The sequence below is a fragment of the Cokeromyces recurvatus genome (assembly GCF_025118155.1).
Source record: "Cokeromyces recurvatus strain NRRL 2243 chromosome Unknown BX663scaffold_3, whole genome shotgun sequence".
Classification (NCBI taxonomy): domain Eukaryota; kingdom Fungi; phylum Mucoromycota; class Mucoromycetes; order Mucorales; family Mucoraceae; genus Cokeromyces; species Cokeromyces recurvatus.
This window is the reverse complement of record NW_026251389.1, coordinates 1450203-1471015: the sequence shown is the minus strand read 5'-3', so window position 1 is coordinate 1471015 and position 20813 is coordinate 1450203. Positions and strand designations below refer to the sequence as shown.

Here is a 20813-nt window from a genome sequence, read left to right as displayed (position 1 = left end):
AATAAAGCATTAGTCATAAATATTTTCTCCGAATAATTCTGCCTACAATAAGATCTATTTTTATTCTTTTCTGCCTGAGCTGTCGCAGTTACTAAAAATATTAAATTATTATTTCTGGGGTAAGCGACGCGTCAATATTAATTCACAGTGAATATGTCAGCTATAGCAATACCAATTATTTATATGCTACTATTATTATTATCCTATAAGATATTATTACATAACAATATTTATCTTTATAGCTATCTATATATAATATGTATGACTTTTATAAATAATTATGTAATTGAATATAACAGTCATAAACCTATTGAATTCTTACTATTATTAAATAATACAATGTATATAATTCTTTGTTTAATGCTCGAATACTCAAACAATGACTAGTATCAAAACTGAGAGTAGAATGAATATTATGCTGTGAAGCGCGATATATTAGTTTTATTTGAATAACCTCTTTATTGTATAATAAATGATGGTTTATTTCTATTAACTTAATTATAAAGGCTACTACAATCACAACAATAAGGACGACTACAATCATAACACCATTGAAAAATAACCCTAAAAAGAAAAACGCTGAGTTTATAAAAATCATATTTAGAGCTCCGCCCCAAATTTGAATGCTATCGCAAATAATCCGTCGGAGTTTCAAATCTTCAATTTCCTTTTTGGAATTGACTACACACACCACATTTGTTTGTTGTATGGTGGTAGATTAAAAAATATGTCCAGTCTATTAGCAACGAAGTGGATAAGCAACCAATAGAAGTGGAGTATAATCTACCGTTCAGAATGAATAGACAAAACAAAAGAAGATTCAAGCCAACAATAAAAGATTCCGACGAGAGAAAGAAGAAGTCAAGCTTATGCATTATTTGTGAAAATATAAAACGTCGGCATAATTAGTTGACAACATGAGAAAATCAGAAAAACAACACTTATGCATCTTTACTATAATCAATAATCACGATTTTCCCTGTTGTCACATAAACTTTATTGTTGTAGCAAATTTAATATAAATATCGAAAATTACTAATTTTAATTAAAGATAACCATTAAATATTATAAAAACTTAATTATATTCTTTGTTATTTTGCTCAATACTATTTGAAGTTTTACTCTTTTATACTTCAAGAAGTCAAGAAACGACTAATATGTCTGATCCTTGTTATTCTAGTGAGGCTTCTAGTTCAACTCTCAGTGGTTAACTAAGCACGCACAGCACTATATAGTTTTAAAATAGAAGAGAAGATGATCCTTTATTAAATTAATCTTAATCTTTTTACAAGATATATACTATTGCAATTCAATTTGTATATAAAAATAGAAGAATAAAAATAACACAAGAATATAGTTAGTGATGGTTAATTATGTCATAATAGTAAGTAATTTCTATGAAATAAATCTTCCACTTCTTTTTGCATTACGCTCAACATTTGTGTTTGGTTTAAATTTTCTTTTTGCTTTTATTGTTTTTTATATCTTAAATCGATTTCTATGGGAATATCATTTAAAGGAGGGATGGTTGATTCCTCACTTTTGTCAGACTTGATATTTTCAGATATTTTTGAGAGTGGATAAGAAGCATACCGGCCATTGGGAAATTTCCAAAAAAGAAAATTCAAAAATTCAAACTCTGACGGGTTATTTACAATATTAACCCCTTTTTTTGCTATAAATATAAGTAAACGATTGTCGCTAATGAAGTAATATTTAATTTAGTGATCATATATTGCAAGAAGAAAATGTTTCTTCTCAACAATCTTCCCAAAAATCTTCCCAACAGTCTTCCCAAGAATCTTTTTTACAACACTCATTGTACACGATTAGTGAATCAGAAGGTTCACATATAGATTATGAAAGGATGAAACCATATGTAAGCAAATCGATGTTCAATTCAACTTATCATATTTTCGTTCATAAAACTATTAATTATAGTTTTTTTTCTAATAACGAAAATATCAGTAAAATATGTTATGATTTCAGAGAACAATGTCTGAAACAGGAGTTGGATTGTGATCAGCTGTCAAAAATCGAAAAAATGGCTGTAAACCATGTTTACTTGGTTGACCGGGACACCGATAACAGTGTTTTTGCTGCAACAAATGAGTTCTTTGAGCAGTTTCAACTTGACCAGCAATTCCCTACGATGACTGCAAGCGATGTAAAATTCATTGATCTCATAGCTCAAGTAAGTATAAATAGGTGAACTTTTTTTTGTATTTTTTTTTTTTTTTTTGTTCATCAAGTAATTAAAACGAAAGCTCAGAATAATCTGTTATATATCCCATTTTGGTCTTTTTGAACTTTTATCTGAGTTTTGGTATTTTTGACCTTGTTTGACATAAAAGTTCAAGAAAAAGTTCCCATAAATGCAAACAAAGAGGAACAGTTCTAATAATTTAATAGATTTAAGAATTTGAAATCACATAAAAAAGAAAGCGCAGTAGTAGCTGCTCTAAACCATTTAGTGAGCTCGAATAAAGATATGGCAGCAAAAATTGTGTATAATATGTAAGTGAATGTTTCTTTTGAATTGAGTTCGGTACCAACAATATTTCTATTAGACTAAACAGTTACAGTGATTTTGAATAAATTGATTCTAAGGATGAATCAATTTTTATCGAAAGAGCTTTAAGCTCTTTTTTAAATGCAATTTTTCCTGTCGGTAGTGATTTGAAGAAGGACAGATAAAATCATAACATTATTGTAGGTGTATGGAAAATCATCTATTTATATTATGTAGGAATTTCACAGCTCTGATCGGCTACACTGATATGAAGCCTGATATCAAGTACAGGGCAAGAATTGGAACAGCTGATTTCGATTTCTTGATTTTCGAAGTAAAACAACCCAGATCGATTGCCGAAGATGGTTTGTTCAAGGTATCTATTGAGCTACAACTCATGCTCAATCGTATGGTCAAAAAAAAATATACCACAGCCTGTTGTCTACGGAGTTGTTATAAAAGGTATGGCTATAAATGGTATATTGCTGAAGGGAGAAGGATTTACTAACAGTTTAAAATAGGTTTCACGTGTGATGTATACAGAATGGAATTGGTTGCTCCTTTAGTTTATCTGTTTACTAAGATACAGACACTCTATATTCCAAGAAGTGTGTACGACTTTCATGTGTTACTAGGGGCCATCCCTGCACTGCTGCAATTAGAGCAGCTTGTAGTTAACGAAGTATCAAAGGCCAGAAGAGACATTAATTCTGATGAAAATGATAAGCTGGGCTGTGTAAGATCACCTTTGACTCTCCTTAGAAAATTTTAAACTTGAAATATGTATATTTTATAATATTTTCTTACAAAATTTGGTGACCATACACCACCACCATTTTTAAATAAAGAGTGCACAAAAACATTCGAGGGTAAAGTAAAGCTAGGAAATATTGGTTTATTTGGAAATTGAAAGACGAATGAAAACATTTTTCACAATCACAGAGGTGAGAAATTGTTGGAATTTAGTAATGTTAAAAAAAAAACGCATGTATAAAACTATGATATACACAAATAAAAACAAAAGAAAAGAAAAGAAAAGAAAGAAAGACATGCTTCGATCTTTTAGAATTGAGTTCCTAGGAATACGATTTTGTCCAAGGAAAAATATACGTAATGTTAAGGACTTTTCTTAGCATTGAGAAGAAAAAATAAAAATTCGAAGCAATGCTAAGAACGTTCTTAGAAATAAAAACAATTTCAGTGCAATTCTTAGCATTTTGAATTCTATTGTTGAATATTATTTACAAGATAAACAACGAGGTAGACGACGAGGTAAACTGCATTTGAATGGAAAATCGTAACCCAAAATTAAAATATGTGGTTGTAAAAGAATGTATGCGATGGCTGGTGGCTCAAGCGTCAGCTGTCATACACCCAGAAAAATAATAAAAATAATATAAAAATATTCAAATACAAAAGTAAATCCTTACTCTCTATTTTTTTTTTTGCCGAATAATAACTACATCAAATCTACCATCCCACTGTCAACCGATAAACATCACGAAAACTTAGAGGTCCAATGCCAATAAAGTTTAATTGCTACTCAGTCCTCAATCGAGCTCCGTCAACGTCAATGCTTACAAGTTGGATAATCAACCCACTCCAGCTCCAATCACTAAGGCATCTCAAACTAATCAGCCTATCTCAACATTACAGTGGGTGAAGCCAGTTTAAGTATGGTCTACGGATCTAAGTTGCTTATTGATTGGGCATAATGAATTGCGACAAATTTTCATAAAAGATGCAACAATTTTCTTTTTCCATAAAACGATCACCTTTTTCTAGATAGACTGTAGACTGTAGCCTGAAGCGAAATTTTGGTAATTGGTAAAAACGAACTTTGGAAATCACAACTATGAAGATTGAACTGGTGCAGAAGCGAAACAAAAATTGAGCTTGCGTGAAAACGAAAATCCGGCATTGTAATTTGTTTATATGTTAAAATGAGTCACAGCTGTTGTAACTGACGATGATATTATACATTTCTTTTGACTATCTTTTTATTTTATTTTATTTTATAATAATCTATCAATAGCTTCAAGAACTGATCTTATATCTGGTCTAGATTCTGGATCTACAGTCAACATCCATGATATTAAATTCTGAAACTCTCTGGAATAATAATTTGTATCAGGAAAATGAAACTGTCTATTAAGAATAGCCAACACTAATGCCCCTCCTCCTTGTTGACTAACTGTCATCTCAAATGGTGATTCTCCATAAGCCACGGCAAATAACGTACAACCTAGAGACCAAATATCAATTTTAGCAGTGAGTGTTGAATTATATTTCACATTAAATAGTTCAGGTGCTCTATAAGGCATTGAACAATGTTCTGCTGCATCATCTTGCTCCTTCAAGGCTGTTTTTTTATCCATTATAACAATATTGGCTGGCTTTGCTGACCCAAAATCCATTAAAATGGGTGTTTTCCCATCATCTGAAAGTAATATATTACTATGAAAAAAAAAATTCATTATTGAAACTAATGTTATATTGTATACATAGTCTTACGCCGGTTTAATGTCTCGATGTGCCCATGGGATATGAAGATTAGCTCTATTCCTATAATTAGCTAGTATTTGAATACCAGCACATATCTCTTTAAATAGTCTTAATATCTGTTTCTCTGGTAAATGTCTTCCAAGCTGCTTATTTTCGTCAATCAAGTCTTGCAAATTGCCTTTCTATTATACATGATAACATAAACACTAATCTCTTTTAATGAATGACAACAATCTTACTTTGTAGAAAGGCATAATAATATAGACTGTTTTACTTCCATCATCTTCCTTTATCATACACATGTCCTAAATTTTTATTCTTTTAATAATTTTATAGAAAACTAGAAAATAAAAAGTCAAACATATACCACAATTTTAATAATGTTCTTATGTTGAAATCTATCAGTGATGATGGCTTCTTTAATCGCTTTATCAGCTATTTCCTTTCCCATTTTGCAATGGATAGTTTTAATTGCAAATAATTCTTTATTATCATCTTCAGCTAAATATACAAAAGAAAACCCTCTTTTGTATAAATGCTTAGTTTCTATTAGAGTTATGGACCTTATTAATTATATACCCTTCTCCTAGTAATTTTGTAATTTTGAAGTTTCTTCCATTAACATTTAGTAAGGTCTGTGAATCTACAACAGAATTAATAGTGGAATTAACGAAATTACTGAAAAATGACATGGTCAACAAAGAAAAAAAAAATAAAACAGAAAAAAAAATAAACTATTTATATTTATTAATAGGACTCTTTGATTACATAATAATAATTTAAGGAGTTTTATCTCCACCACCTTCTTCAAGCCATTTAGCATATCTTTCTAAACGAAGCTTTTCTGCTTCTTCATCTTCTTCTGATGATTTTCCTCCACTCTTTTCATATCGTGTTTTACCATCGTATATTTCTGCTGAAATTTGCCTTCCACTAAAGTAGCGACCATTCATTAACTAAGTATAAAGCTTAGAGCATTGTTATATTTTTTTTAAAAAAACTTTTATAATTTCAGCTTACAGCCACACATGCATCTGCGCTTTCTTTTTCTTTATATCGAACTGAAATAACACCACCTGGGGATTTCTAAAAAAAAAAAAAAAAAAAAAAAAAATAAAAAAAAACAGTGTTAACATAGTAGTATTTATGATTTATATCACGTACATCATACAAGATCACATTTGTCACTTCACCCAATTTTTCACATTCCTCACGCACATCTTCCTTCAATTCCAATAATAAAGTCGGATCTGAATCCAATTCCTCTTGTGTATACATATTTTTCAAAATCACAATCTTTGCAAATTTTTCCTGTTTTTTTCCAACTTCATCATCAATCCAGTCAAACTTTCTATTGAGTTGTTGAATCTTTTTTTTCGCCTTTAATTTACCCACTGTCGATTTTTTCTGGGTTGGCTGTTCCTTTTCTTTAAATACTGCCTTTTGGACATTAATTTTTGTTGATTTTTGACCAGGTCGTAATTCGGAATCGTCTAATAAATTGATAGCTAATGATACCGACTCTTCTTTAAAATAGGTAATGAGAGCGTCACCTTTTAGATTACCGTTTCCATCACGATAAAGCTTAATTTTAGGTTCACCTGTATCAAGATCTTCCATGATGACGCCGCATTTGGTAAAGGTTGTTTTAATTTCTTCAACTGAGGTATCAGGTGGGATACCAGTAACATAGACCGAAGTATTAGGTTTTGATTCGCGTTTGATTTTTTTAGTAGATTCATCGTCCAGTGTCGAACGTTTCCTTTTCTCTTTAGGCTTAACGACTTCTTCTTCAACACCTTCTATAGCATAAACTGAAGCTTGTTCTTGCATTAGTTTCTCATCAAACTATTATAAAATTAGAATTTGAGTTAAACGTATGTTATTTGTTTTACCATTGGGAACCAAGCACCAAGTTTTTCATCATATTCGTAGGATACATTATCTTCACCAACGTAAGACCATTTGCCCGTTTGTTCATTAAAATGCATCTTTGGATCAGATGCGAAATCTTTTGTTGATAAGGATGAGTTATTATTCATCATGCTGTAGAAAAAAAAAAAAATAAAAATAAAATAAAATGAAGAAAATAAAATAAAATGAAGAAAATAAAATAAAGTGAAGAAAGCCTAACTAGGCAGATACAAATTTATCTTATTTATTTTTTAAATTTTGAATACACATTCACCTTTATGATAGCATTTGGGTTAACAGTTTTTATCAGAGTTTATTTTTAATGCCTTGCAATCCCACTATAATCAATAAGCTTCGGATGCGTCATTTATTGGCAATGCTAGTTTTATTATATAATTATTGATTTAACCAATATCACATCTTTATTTGAGGCTAATAGTCTTTTGTATGTAATTTATCCTTTTTATTTACTTTTTTCTTTCTTTTATATGTGTTAAAACTTTATTCCTTTGTTCTTTTATCAAGTATGTATTTATATTTTAAAGAAAAACCAAGAAGAAAAAGAAACAAGTAATTCTTTGCTAATGAAAGAAATAGCAACAGCAATATTGTTAAAAGAGATAACACACGAAAGAAAAAACTACGTTTTCTACTTCAAAATAGTGAAGTGCTATTGCTATTAATATTTCATTGAAAAGTACTTACTAATTCTAGTATTCGTTCTTCCTCTGTTGTTTCCAAGACTACCAATAAATGTTTCTTTGAAAGAATAATAATACTTGAAGCTGCACTAAACAATAGTCATATAATAATATACAAAATAAAATGTGAAAACACCACTCATTTCAGATCTTCACTCATAAGTAAAAGCGCTTTATGAACAACAATTACATGATAGCACTGAATAACATAAAACAAAAAGAAAAACGATTAAAATAGTATTCATATCACCTTCTCATAAGCAATGAAAGTTATTATAGATGAAACTGCACTTGTTTCAAACACCCAATTGATATATGATACTTTTGTTCTTTCACAAAAGTTACTTTACTATTATGGGCGGTGTTCTACTTTATTCTTTTCTACCTGAAACTGAAGAAAAATAAAAAAGCTTTCAAATTCGGGAATAATAATAACAGTATTGAAAAAAAAAAAAAAAAAAAAAAAAAAAAAAAAAAAAGTAATTTTTTTCTCGAGTTTGTAAAATGGAACAAAGAATTCAACAATTTCATGATGATACAAAAGCAATTCCAAATCCACCAACTGCAAAAACAGTAAAACAAATGAATACATTAAAGAAATTCATTTATAAAAACCAAGTAATGTCTTTTTTAATCAAAATAGAAAAAAAAATTTACAAGCTGATCTCTCTCTTTTTTTTTTAGGATTACAGATTTTCTGATAAGGAAAAAAACAAGTTATTTGCATGCATTGAGACTTATTTCACTGTGTTTGATAGAAGGTAATTATTAACAATTCGCTTTGACAAACTTCAATCTAAATGATGTACATAGTGGGTTGACAGATAAAATTTCGGCTTTTCCTTTAATTGAAGATGCACTAAAAGTGCCCTGTTTTACTACAAAACAAAAAAATCAACTATTGAAATGGTATAATTTTAAAACTCTATTATTTAAACCGATTTTAACTTTTGGTTTAGGTATGATGAGATTCTTGCAAAGCAGACTGGTGGTGATGATGAAAAGAAAAAGCAAGAAACTAACGACGATGAAGAGGAGGAAGAAAATTATGATGATTTCGATTGGGATGCTTTTGAAAAAGGAGAAGATCAAGAATAAAAAAAATGTCACAAGTTATATACCAAAAAAAAGCGTTAATGTAGATTATTGTTTTTTTCTCTGAAATGTGTGATTTTTTTTTTGTTATTCTCTTTCTATATTCATAACATGCCTATTTAGGAGATTGTTAATATTATTATTACATCAGTTAAATCTTATCCTGCATAAAAGATAGTTATTTTCTTATATTGATTGAGTTTATTTCTCATAAAACGATTACAGGAGAATTAGAATTAGAAAAAGTACGTATGTTTAGTATTCTTATATTTTATTCATTATTATTAATTCCCCCCCAAATAAAGCTGTTGTTTTTATTATATTATAAACTCTAAAATTATAGAAAGAATATATAATTTAGTAGTCACTTTCAATTGCTAAGTGTTTCACTATAGACAGAATTATCATACAAGTACACTATATGTTCTATTATGACTATTTATCTTATTGAATTAAGCTACAAATATTACAACCATGACAACAGCTAATATTATTTTATTCAATAAAACAGAACTTTGAATTACATTTAATCTTGAAGTTAAATAACCTAATAAACCATGTATCATTATATCTCTGAATGTACTTTTAGAAAGATTAAATGAATGACCTGAACTGCCTTTGTAATTTCTTTGCAAGATTTTTAAATAATCAGAACGGCAGTAAATTTAAGTTTGAAAAGATACACAAGAATTATTTGTGTTTCATTATAATATGAAAAGATATTTTAAGATTATACTTATTGAATTGTTTTCAAATGTATAATTCTTTAGTTACTAGATAGTCCTAGAAACTGGTTTAATGGAGAGTTCTAGCAGTCGAAGTACTACCAATTAGTGAGGACTTATTTTAGATTCAGCAAGTGATGACATCAATGGCTTCCCCAAATTGAGACTGCGTCATTATATTCTCTTACCCAATCAAAATATCCAGAGCAGGGGTGCGTAAGATGCGAAGAAATTGTTTTTCTGAAGATCAACTCTCTTTCATCCAATATTTATAGATGCAAATCGTTAAAGATGTAAGGCCTTTCGTCACGTTAATTGATAGCTGCGACCAGATCGTATCTCCCTCATTGCGTTGATATCTTGCTTACGCTGTTCTGCTCGTGGGGGCATATTTTTGTCTGGGGGCAGCTAGGGTTTAGGCAAGTGAAGGGTGACCCATTCGCCACGTTAATTGATAGCTGCGACCAGATCGTAGCTCCCTCATTGCGTCGGTATCTTGCTTACGCTGTTCTGCTCGTGGGGGCATATTTTTGTCTGGGGGCAGCTAGGGTTTAGGCAAGTGAATGCTGAAACTTTATAGATTTGCATCTTTTAATAATTCAGGTTAGTAAGAATAATAATTAATGATGATGAAGTCTCTTTTATTAACCAATATTATAAAAACGTTGGAGTGTTATGTAATAATGCTTAAACAATTTATGTACAAGTCCGATGAAAAAGAAGAACTGATATTGTTCTCTGGTTCACGTCTCTTCAGTAGAACTTTATTTTCTAAATTCTCAGTGTAAGCAAAAGGTATTATTTTCAAAAACATTACTTACATCTTAACACAATTAATTATTTCGTAGCTGAAAGAAAAATCCTGTTGTGTGCAGACATAGTTTAGTTTATAGTTAAAAGTATCTTTTTCATGTACAAACTATCATCCAACTAGAAAACTTACAAAACGAAAGCAGTGTCATTAGTTTTAATAAGCATAGTCAGGATTCCACTCTTGGCTTTGGAGTTATTGTCCTGGAAGATTTTCCTGTGCAATTTGGTTGTCCTTCTGGTCAGTCTGCTAAACGCTTTGAAATCGGTGTGAACCATTCAAGATCGTTTCCATTCAAGAATTTTTGACCCTAAAAAATCGATAAAACTAACACATGCTACAAGAATGAAGAAATATAATGAACGTTTTTTAACCTCAAGCTGTTAATATTGCCATCATACTGTTTCTTCGCTTGAATTTAGTAAAAAAATAATTCTTGCCTAAGCAAATGTCGTGTTTGAATTAAAATACATTACTATTATTTATTATATGTGATGCTTATATCTCTTTAATGCTGAAAATGATAATAATATGTTTGAATGAAACCTGTTTTGTGAGAGCTGCACTTGGGAAGACCAAGTCTTATGCGCTTAATATATAAGTTTAAATCTATGGATTCAATATGAACATAATAAATATGTCACAGACTTCTCGACTAAACATTTATGATATACTGTATCGCATTAACATCGTAGAATAGTAATGAAATGTCTTTCATTAAAGAAAATATTGTATGCTTGAGTAAAGCGTGGTACAAAAAGAAACAGATGATACTCATATGACAGCTTTGAAGAAAAAAGTTGGATAAGTACAGCATTTGTATTACCATGTTTTTTGTTGTTTTAAATGCTCACCTTTCCAAAAGTTTATTATTAAATCTCTTTAGTCAGTTTTATACTGTTTCTTGTTCTAATCGCGTTTTGAGAAATTCAAGCAGAGATGCCAGATAAGATTATTTTGGAAGAAGGTATGTCTTTCTTTAAAAAAAAAAAAAAAAAAAAAAAAAAAAAAAAAAAAAAAAAAAAAAAAAAAAAACCAGTAAATTTAAACATAATAACACTCACTTTATTCTTTCAGCATCGTACCATCATATCAAAGACTGTTTGAAGGATGTACTTTTTGAAACATGGAGCAACATGAACATGATACAAAAATTAAGCCAAAATTTCTACTTTAATAAAGAAGAAACAACAAAATCAACACTTAAGCAACAATTATCAGATTTCTGGGATCAGAATAGAACAGCCAGTATGAGTTCTAAACGCGTCAAACAACGAGCTGAAAAACTGCTTTTATCTTTAACTCATGTAGTAGATTCACGACCGGTTAGCATATTAATCAAGAAAAACTTATCAGAGGTATAACAGTTAAAGAAGTTATATATTTGTAAATAATACAGTTTTTTAATAATGCATTTTTCATTAGCAAGAAAAATTGCACTTTAAAGCCAGTTTCAAGTTACAAGCTGAAAAAGAAGCAAATCAAGAGCAAGAAGAAGTTGCAACGCAGGGAGAAGTTGTAGCGCAAGAAGAAGAAGTTGCAGTTCAAACAGATAGTGAATCAGTTTCTCACCCTTCCAAAAGAAGAAAAAGATTGGACCTAAAGAAAGTAAAGAAGCTTGATCTTGGAGGAAAAGTGGAAACGATTGTTAAGTATTAGTAAATATTAAGCTTGAAATAAGTACCTCTTCTATAACAATATGTAACTAACATAACCAACAGCTTTAATGATAAACAGATACTGGATTTGTCAAAAGCAAGAACAATACCCTCAAGATGTAAAGATATAATTGACTCGATTTTGATTGATTCGGGATTGCAGTTACATCATAAATTGACTATATCTGAGTATAATATCTTAATAAAAATATCCAAATGTACCAATAAATCCAGCCTTAATACCGCTGTCAATGAAATTGATCTTTTCAGTTCTCAAGTTGAATTATCGTTTATAAAGTTGGCGGTTATGAAATTGTATGTATCAAATTGAAAATATTTAATGTTCAATTGACTGATTTATTTATTTAGATGTTTATTGTATCATGGAGAACTACTTGAAGGAGAACACAATGAAAATTGGTACCGTGTAAACGTTTATGGTGATACTTTTGACCTGCTTTTTAACTCAAAACATGGATATAAAACAAAAAGGTAAGAACGCATTACCTGTTTTTTTTTTCAATGACACTTTTATTAAACTCAAGTTTTACAGATCCGAATGCCATTCTCAAACTATTAAGGCATTGAAAGCGAATGGTTTAGTAGATGTAAATGAAAAGGATATTCGTTTGGACTTCATATTTACGAACTCAACTGGGATTCAAGATGTGTTTTTCTGTGAGGACAAGCCTACTATCAAAATATCGAACAAAGACAAAGATAAAGCTGACTATTTAAGAGAAAGCGCACTCCGCCATTGGTCTAGTCTTCTTCCTTACAAAGAATGCACCCAGCATTTATGCGCTTTGTCATGCCATTTCAACAAGCTAAATCTGCGAATAATGGGTACTAAGCTTGTAAACGGAATTATAATCCATGCTTGTCTTAAAGAAATAAATATCCCTCTATCAGATAACAATGGTGCTGGGATCGCTGAGTATTTGGCTGCTGTCATTTCTTTGGTTGTAAGTAGAAAATATTTTTTTAATTTATTTATAATATATCAACAATCGGTTATTTTTCTACAGAGAATGGTTACTTGGAACTTTGAAGCTATTCAACTAATGATACAGACTGCACAGCAAGACAATATGATATTTTTAGCGAAGCCAGCTACATCAGAGATCTGCTACAGAGAGGATTCCCCTGCATCGGAAGGTAGCAACATCACCAACACAGACTCAACTTCTTCCTCTGTAGAACTGGATTGGGAAGGAGAAGAAAGAAAGTTGAGAATAATGGAAAAGATTGAGAGCAACCTTGCAGAGCTTTCCAAAAAGGCTAATGAACAGTATGTGCTGTTTTCTTGGGAAAATATTGTTTTTGGTGATAAGCAGCCCGAATAGGGTTATGGTTTTCTTTTTTCATTTATCAGGTTATTTAACTTCAAGAAGATTAAATGAATTTCAAAGTTCTGTTTTTATTGAATAAAATAATATTATGTGTTTATAAAAAAAAATGAGGTCCTAGGAGCAGCTCTTGTAATGTATATTACTCTTTGAATCAGTAATGTGATATTATACGTTAATAATCAAGTACTGTAGTATTCTGGGTGAATAATTAATATAATAGTAGTAATGATATAGCCTTAATTGTTCAGGATTGTTATTATGAGAATATGAGAGTCAAAAGCTGAGACTAGGTCTTTTCAATTTTAGTCTTTGAAAATGTTATAATATTTCATAGATTTTCCCATGAGATGAAGTGATTTTCCCTTACATCAAAAGGCATATCAATAAAGGAAAATATTTAATTTACCTCTTAGACTTTAAAATCGTTTTATTTTGGATACACCCCTGTTTCTTATTTAGTCTTTTTAATATTACTACAAGATGCCTATTTATAGCGTACCAGATGAGTATATGCATTGTTTCAACGTAATAGACGAGATTTCAGAGTCTGATCCCATGGAAATTGAAACAGTCCTAAATGACTTATGCAATACTGTCGGTTTAGAATGACACTATTGGGGACAGCCAGAAATAAGCAAAAAGGTAGCAGAACCCGACGTTAAGAAACTTATGGATTTAAGTAGCTATCAAGGTTTTCGCCAAAATATTTCTACGAATAGTGAAACATCAGAGGGAAATTCTAAAGAAAAGAAAGATAGCAGCTCAAAACTAGCATCTAGTGTCTAATTCCAAGGCTCAGGGATCCTATAGATCCTATAATTCAGAGCAAATACAAGAGCTTCTTGACCTTGTTATTGAGGGAGGACTTTCAGCAAGATAGGCTAAAATAATGGTTGGTAGTGTTGAGAGAACAGCCCAGCATTATGTGAAGCTTTATAGAGATGATGAAGAGAAGTGTTTGACTGGTTTAAGAAAGCCTCGAATCAAGTGCCACATGAAGCTCGAACCACAATATACCGACTTCCTCTGCACTTTTTATGGAGAAAATCCAGAAGCTGTCCTCTGGCAGGCAAGGGAGTGATTACTTCAAGCTTTTCCCGAGAGTAGTCTAATTTCTCTCTCTGGTCTTCAGAAACATCTAGTCCAGCACACATCATTAACACTCAAAAAGCTGGAACGAGTTGTAACTGCAAGATCAGCTCACAACAATCTCGATCTGCGCAAAGAAAGAGTTCTAGAATAGAAAGCATATAAAAATATGGATTCGGAAAATAGGTACGTTTTTATCAACAAGGCAGATTTTAACATGCATATTCGTAGAAACTTTGGCCGATCAAAGCGAGGAACACCTGCAAAGACATTGCTTCCTTCGAACAGAGGTATTTCTGTGACTATAATTGGGGCTATCTGTGAAAAAGGGGTAATTGATTTAACCTTGCGTAAACCGAAGGCTGTTCAGATTTACTCTTGATCCTTGTTCTTGCAAATATGAATAATACTACTCCATGCTTTAAAAAAAATATTCCTAAAGTTCAGTTGCTTCTAAATCTTTAAATAAGTTGCTTTTAATCATAATTGACTTAAAAGAAACTCTACAAATTTGATGGAATGTATTCACTGATGATGTTAAAAACATTACATGCATCTCCGAGTTTCATCTTGTTACGATTGCAGTTATCTTTATAACTAGGTTGATAGAAACAAACCATCATACATTGCATGTTAAAGAGATTATTCAAACAAAACTAGTATAGCATAATATCCATTTTATAGTCATTACCAGTAATAATTAATTATATGTGTATATATATTGTATTATGTAATAATGATTATTATTTAATATATCCCATACTATGTAACTCACATAGAGTCAAGTTTAATAATAAAAAATTAATCAAAGAATGCATATTTCTTTAAGCCTATATTACAAATAGATATTTTGAACCTATTTTACCTGATTAAGTTTTTATATGGCTCCTTACGCTTATCTTTCTATATGATAGGAAATCTGAAGCAATCCTTTGATTGATAAAAAGGACTTCAATTTTAATCAATAAAATGATGAATAATATGAAATATATACATGTTGTATGTATACACACAATTTCACCTTTTTTTATTCTATTATATATATAAGAAAAAGGGTTTGATTTATATTATATAAATGTAAGGCATATATATACATATAAATAAAAATATATACATATACATATAAATAAATATATATACATATACATATAAACAAGTAGAAAAGATGGTATTGTTATGCATTACTATTAGTATCCCATTGAACGTCTTTCGCATGCTGGGCCGCAATATTTTTGAAATAAGCTTGTGCCTGCGCACCATTTTCAAGACTGGCCGTCATCCCTTCAATTGCTAAACCATTTGGAATACTTCTCACTATACCATCAATCGCTAAACTATTAGGCGTACTTCGTACTAATGGACGATCTAATGAGTTATGTGCTGAGCTACCACCAACTGATCTCATTATAGGCGGCATATCGTTTCCGATAATCGATCGTTCTTGTGGTGATGTTGTGTCAATCCATTGATTATCACTCACAATACCATCTTCGACGCCATCTTGTCCTTCAGTTGGAGGTAACTGAGCTTCTTCTGAATAATAACTTTCAAGGTAATTTGTAATCCAGGGATGATTTAATAATTCCTCGGCAGAAGGTCGCTTATTAGGGTCACGAATAAAGCATTTCTTTAAGAAATCAATACCTTGACTAGACAGTTGTGAAGCATCAGGAAGCGGTGGATGACCAGTAACGACATGATACATCACTGACCATTCATTTTCTAATGTACTCCAGGGACGACGTCCAGTAGCCATTTGAACTATACAACATCCAAGAGACCAAATATCCATAGACCCTTTACGTCCTGTATCACTACCCGTAATAACTTCAGGCGCCTATATATAATGATATATTAAAAGAAAGAAAAAAAAGGTTATATTATCTTTTTGTTTTTTTTTACCATATACATAGGAGTGCCCGCTAAACTGCCAACATGCAGATTCATAGTCGTACGTCCCATAGTTTTTTGACCTTGTACCAAAATCTTTGATGCACCAAAATCGGTTAATTTCAATTGGCCCTGATAATCAATCAAAATATCTTAACGGAAGAAAGGATTAAAAAAAAATCAATATTTATATGGATATAGATATAGATGTATACTTTACTATCTGGCTTAATATCACGATGAACCACGTTATTTTCATGGAGATAAGCAAGTCCGCTTAGTAACTGGTATGCATAATCCACAATATAAAGTTCATCTTCTATACGACCACCATGATCTAGAAGAGCACCTAAACTACCATTTTCACAGTATTCCATAAATATGTATACACGATCGCGATGCACTTCCTATTAAAAAAAATGGCATAATTAATATTGAATTTTCTCATACACAAATATCGACAAAAAAAAGGGGGTACCATGCCATAATATTGAACAATATTTCGATGATGAAGCATCTCCATCACCTTCATTTCTTCTTTAATTGACTTGTGTAAAGCTGATAAAGAATTTGAATCTGGGAATCGTATCTCTTTGACCGCCATAACCGTTGATGTATCCAAATTAATAGCTAAATAGACAGAACCAAAAGTACCAGCTCCAATGAATCGACCTTGCTGCCAGCTGAATGAAATATTTGATGAAGAAGGCGCCAAAAAGACCAAAGACTGATCTTCAGGTTTTTGGTCATCCAAGATTTTACCAATTATCTTACGTTCTTGTTCAATCTCTGTACGTTTAGCTTCAATTTCAGATATTTTACGCATCCAGTTATCACGGGTATAAGTAACACCACCACCGCCAGAACTAGCTGCATCGTTGGCTGCTCCAAATGTAGAACTTGTTGTAATATTATCCTTTTCAGTACTTGTTTTGGTAGACAAGTATGAATTGCGTTTAGCAGTCAGTCCACGACGACGTTGTTGATCTTCTTTGAGTTGAAGTTCGTACGTATAACGTGTACCAAGAACATCAAAGTGAGATATCAGGAGCGCCACACATCGTGCAACTTTGCTTTGAAGAGTAGCAAATTCATTTTCTGTTAATGCAAGAATATTGACGCCACGTGTCATGAGATGAACAAATTCAAGGGCTGCTACTGCCCAACGGAATGTCTTTCGATCTGATGGGATACAGTCATCTGTAATGAAACAAATCCAATCAATTGCTAATCGAACAAGCTTAAGATCTAACTGAAGTCGGACAGCTAATTCTAGGAACTTGGATGCTCGCATACCAAAATCACTTGCAAAACTAAAACACTCTTCAACCAGTTCTTGACAACCTAATCCCATTGTTTGATCACGAATAGTACTCACACTTGAGATGGTAGAGTCAGCCAATTTAAAGACAGTCATTTTGATTTTATAGAGTTCTTTGTTAATTCTTGGAATATGAGCACGATGCTCTTGGATAATTTCAATACCCGAGTGTTGTACAGCATTCCAGAAGGAAGCCTTAGCAGAAGCTAATCGTTGCGCATCCCCCGTTGTCAACCTTACACGTCTAGTTTTGATTCCTAAATGAATAAAGGGAGTAGGCACTTCAACAACATCTCCTGTCCACATAATATTTTGCCATGGAGAGAAGATTAAAATATAATCATCATATTCTGAGTCGTGTATGTTGAGATCATTTGGTGAAAGGGGTGTAGAAGGTGGTTGTTGTTTACGTGCAAAACAGGATCGAACCAAAGTTCGAATTACATCCTCTCGACCGTATAAAGATGGCGATGCAATTACATAAATCCTATCTTCTTCAAATGCCCCAGTATATACTAAAAAATGGCCCGTTTCCACTAGACATGTAATAAATTTATCCATATTCTCTGTATCTACTACATATTCTGCTGAATTTTCGAATTGACTTATAAAAAATCTAGTCATATACATATATGTATATATATTTTTTATTAATTAATCAACAAAAGTATGTAGACAAATATAAAGAGCATACCTTGCAAATTGAAGTAGCTTTCTTGCTCTCATACGCATAGTGTGTAATAACTTTGTATATTTTATTTCAATACCTCCATCCACCGATTCTGGCGGGACTTTTAATTTTGATATATAATCATGCATCACATCTGCTAATAAACGATTTGTCAAAGAACTATATGTTTATATCAAAATAAAATATACTAAGTAAACAAGTAAATAAAAAAAAATGACTAGGGAATTTTACCAAAATTGTTCTGCACATTCCCAATCTGCTTTATCAACTGTCTGACAGACTGTATCTTGCAAGAAAGCCCATTCCTTTTCCATCACTTCCTTTTCTCTTAAATTGTTCTCCTTTTCCAGATTTAATTTCCAGGTAATCAGCTTGAAATAAAATCGAACTGATTCCATCAAGACATTATCATAATTATGATCAACAGGTTCGTCTTCGTCTAATTTCCATCCAGGAGCTGAATGTGTCAATTCCTCATATTCACGTTTCACTCGACAAGCTAAAGAAAGTAGCCCTCGATAATCTTCCATCATAGCATCTACCATCTGTTTTGGTGGCTCTTGCATTCGACTTTTGTACTCCAAGCGAAGCTTTAAGGCTTCTTCTACAAGCGAAATAGGAAAATAAGCTAACTGACGTAATTGTGAAATAAAAGAAGGTAGATTCATCTCCTTAAATTGTGCTGAATTATGAATCATAGTTTCCTTAGACTTGACAAGAAGTGAATTAAGAGCTGACAGCGTTCGTTTATCAAAGGTATCTTGAAGTGCTGACTCTTTTAAAAGCCGTTCGACAAAGGAGATGTCGTTATTTTCCTTGTGATTCTTTGTCTCGTCTGTAAGATCATCTGCAGAGGGCTTTTTGCGTGCAATTTCCAAATCCTCTGAACCTGTCCAGTCTCTCAAGATCTTGTATTGCATGCTAAGACTACGTGTGATGGTACACCATGAATTAAGAGCATCTAAACGAGTTTGAAATTCAAGAGAACCATACTGCGGATGAGCTAAAATCATTTCAGCACGTGTTGTATAGAGTGATTCGATTCGATCAACATTCTTTAGCACTTCAGCTACCTTTTGTAAAGCTGAACCACTTTCGTCTTTATTAATTTTAAAGTCCATAACCATCTTTAGGACACCATCGATTTCTTTACGACTGTCATCTAAAGATTTTTGTTCCTGTATTTCGTTGCGACCTCGCAAAATGGCTCTAATGGATAACCAAATCTCTTGTGTAGGCTTTTCTTTTGTAAATTTGTCTGTGCTCGATAAACGTTTTTTTTCGGACTTGATGACTTCGCCTAACAGAACTGACTGAAGCATCTGTTGCCATTCAAGTCGTTCATGACTAATTTCTGGTGCCACCGAAGAAGATGCAAAGGATTGGTTGCGAGAATAGAGTTGATTAAAAGCTGTTTCGTCGTCGTCATCACTATTACTTTGGTCTTCATCGTCACTATAGTCATCTTCCTCTTGATAAGGGTTGTGGGGTATTATAGGAGTAGCAAAATTGGTATTCATGTATGGCCATGGAGTTGTAGTTATAGCTGAATTTAGGTTATTGGTATTATTATTGCTATTATAACCTTGTGCAGTAGAATTAGTAGGAGAAGAAGGTTGTTGTGTGGCTACTTCCTCTTGCTTTAGTGGTTGGTCATCAATTTCTGTATCATGTTGAGTCCAATGTACTCTTCTTACATTAGCCATTCTAATTTTTATTTTATATATTTTTTTTTTAATAATTGATCAATTTAAATTATAAAAAAGAATTAAAAAAAAATGAGAGAGAGAGAGAAAGAGAGAGCAATTTTTATTTGATATAAGTAAAATATAAAATTCCCAGCGAATACAAATAATACGAACAAAAAAAAAAAAGAAAAATTGATGTGAAGGTATGTAAATATAATATGTTAACTTAAAGAATCAAGATTTTTTGTTTTGTTTGTTATAGTTACCCTATAGTTTGGTAAAGAGCAACAAAAAAAGAAATAAAACCCTTTTCTCCTCCTTAATTGGTAATAACTTCCTTTTTTTGTGTATGTGGGGGAGCTTTCCGATAATATGGACTTTAAATTCAGACAACAGCAGCAATAATTAATTGGGGACGATCATTCTTTATTTTTAAAATGGGAGTTAGCATGTACGCTACATACGTTCACTGTCAATTGGATACTTTTTTTTTTCTTTTTGTGAATAGTAGTCACCACCTTTCTTTTTGAACTTCAATTGGTCGAAGCTTATTTGGTTATTACTCTTTATCGAAATTTACTTTACCCACTACTTTATTGTATTTGATTGTAATAATATTAATATAAACGGCTATAAATGTAAGGAACTTGTTTCAACAATTTTCAGATTAATTTACCAAGTACAGGATAAAGTTTCAAAGGTGTTTAAACGAGTACAGATTCACTACTTGGCCTCAACCTTTCATGAAATAAGTTATTTCACATCACTATGTTTATATTGTTTGACACTCTCTTTCACATACATGATAGTTCCCAAAACTGCTCAATAGGGTTGAGTTGAGGTGTATAAGAAGAAATATAA

The 20813-nt window shown here is 31.7% G+C and overlaps 6 protein-coding genes across 6 annotated transcripts; 3 read left to right on the top strand and 3 right to left on the bottom strand.

Annotated features, from left to right (window-relative positions):
• Positions 1-1363: 1363 nt before the first annotated feature.
• BX663DRAFT_540508 (uncharacterized protein) lies at positions 1364-3333 on the top strand (the record flags this gene model as incomplete). The annotated part of the gene is made up of 6 exons (XM_051530751.1): positions 1364-1384; positions 1565-1646; positions 1992-2194; positions 2420-2517; positions 2750-2974; positions 3056-3333. 6 exons carry the CDS (start codon positions 1364-1366, stop codon positions 3282-3284), a joined length of 858 nt encoding a protein of 285 aa, XP_051386810.1. The 3' UTR covers positions 3285-3333.
• A 1212-nt stretch (positions 3334-4545) lies between these two features.
• On the bottom strand, positions 4546-5646 carry BX663DRAFT_401388 (kinase-like domain-containing protein; the record flags this gene model as incomplete). The annotated part of the gene is made up of 5 exons (XM_051522217.1): positions 4546-4969; positions 5027-5199; positions 5257-5322; positions 5385-5541; positions 5597-5646. Coding segments are annotated over 5 exons (870 nt in total), but the record flags the coding sequence as incomplete, so codon positions are not given.
• Positions 5647-5738: 92 nt separating this feature from the next.
• BX663DRAFT_497709 (uncharacterized protein) lies at positions 5739-7092 on the bottom strand. The gene is made up of 4 exons (XM_051525953.1): positions 6913-7092; positions 6182-6865; positions 6038-6103; positions 5739-5973 (listed from the first exon to the last, which is right to left on the bottom strand). The coding sequence occupies exons 1-4, from the start codon at positions 7060-7062 to the stop codon at positions 5797-5799; spliced, it is 1077 nt and encodes a 358-aa protein (XP_051386808.1). The 5' UTR covers positions 7063-7092; the 3' UTR covers positions 5739-5796.
• Positions 7093-8122: 1030 nt separating this feature from the next.
• BX663DRAFT_497705 (uncharacterized protein) lies at positions 8123-9172 on the top strand. The gene is made up of 5 exons (XM_051525952.1): positions 8123-8250; positions 8317-8393; positions 8446-8541; positions 8592-8972; positions 9033-9172. Exons 1-4 carry the CDS (start codon positions 8137-8139, stop codon positions 8728-8730), a joined length of 426 nt encoding a protein of 141 aa, XP_051386807.1. The 5' UTR covers positions 8123-8136; the 3' UTR covers positions 8731-8972; positions 9033-9172.
• Positions 9173-10843: 1671 nt separating this feature from the next.
• BX663DRAFT_206294 (uncharacterized protein) lies at positions 10844-13380 on the top strand. The gene is made up of 8 exons (XM_051521763.1): positions 10844-11071; positions 11129-11230; positions 11341-11621; positions 11689-11921; positions 11985-12236; positions 12291-12413; positions 12475-12886; positions 12950-13380. Exons 2-8 carry the CDS (start codon positions 11203-11205, stop codon positions 13265-13267), a joined length of 1647 nt encoding a protein of 548 aa, XP_051386806.1. The 5' UTR covers positions 10844-11071; positions 11129-11202; the 3' UTR covers positions 13268-13380.
• Positions 13381-15536: 2156 nt separating this feature from the next.
• BX663DRAFT_427175 (uncharacterized protein) lies at positions 15537-19784 on the bottom strand (the record flags this gene model as incomplete). The annotated part of the gene is made up of 6 exons (XM_051522601.1): positions 15537-16199; positions 16265-16404; positions 16473-16659; positions 16731-18189; positions 18268-18423; positions 18496-19784. The coding sequence occupies 6 exons, from the start codon at positions 19782-19784 to the stop codon at positions 15537-15539; spliced, it is 3894 nt and encodes a 1297-aa protein (XP_051386805.1).
• Between the last annotated feature and the right edge of the window lie 1029 nt (positions 19785-20813).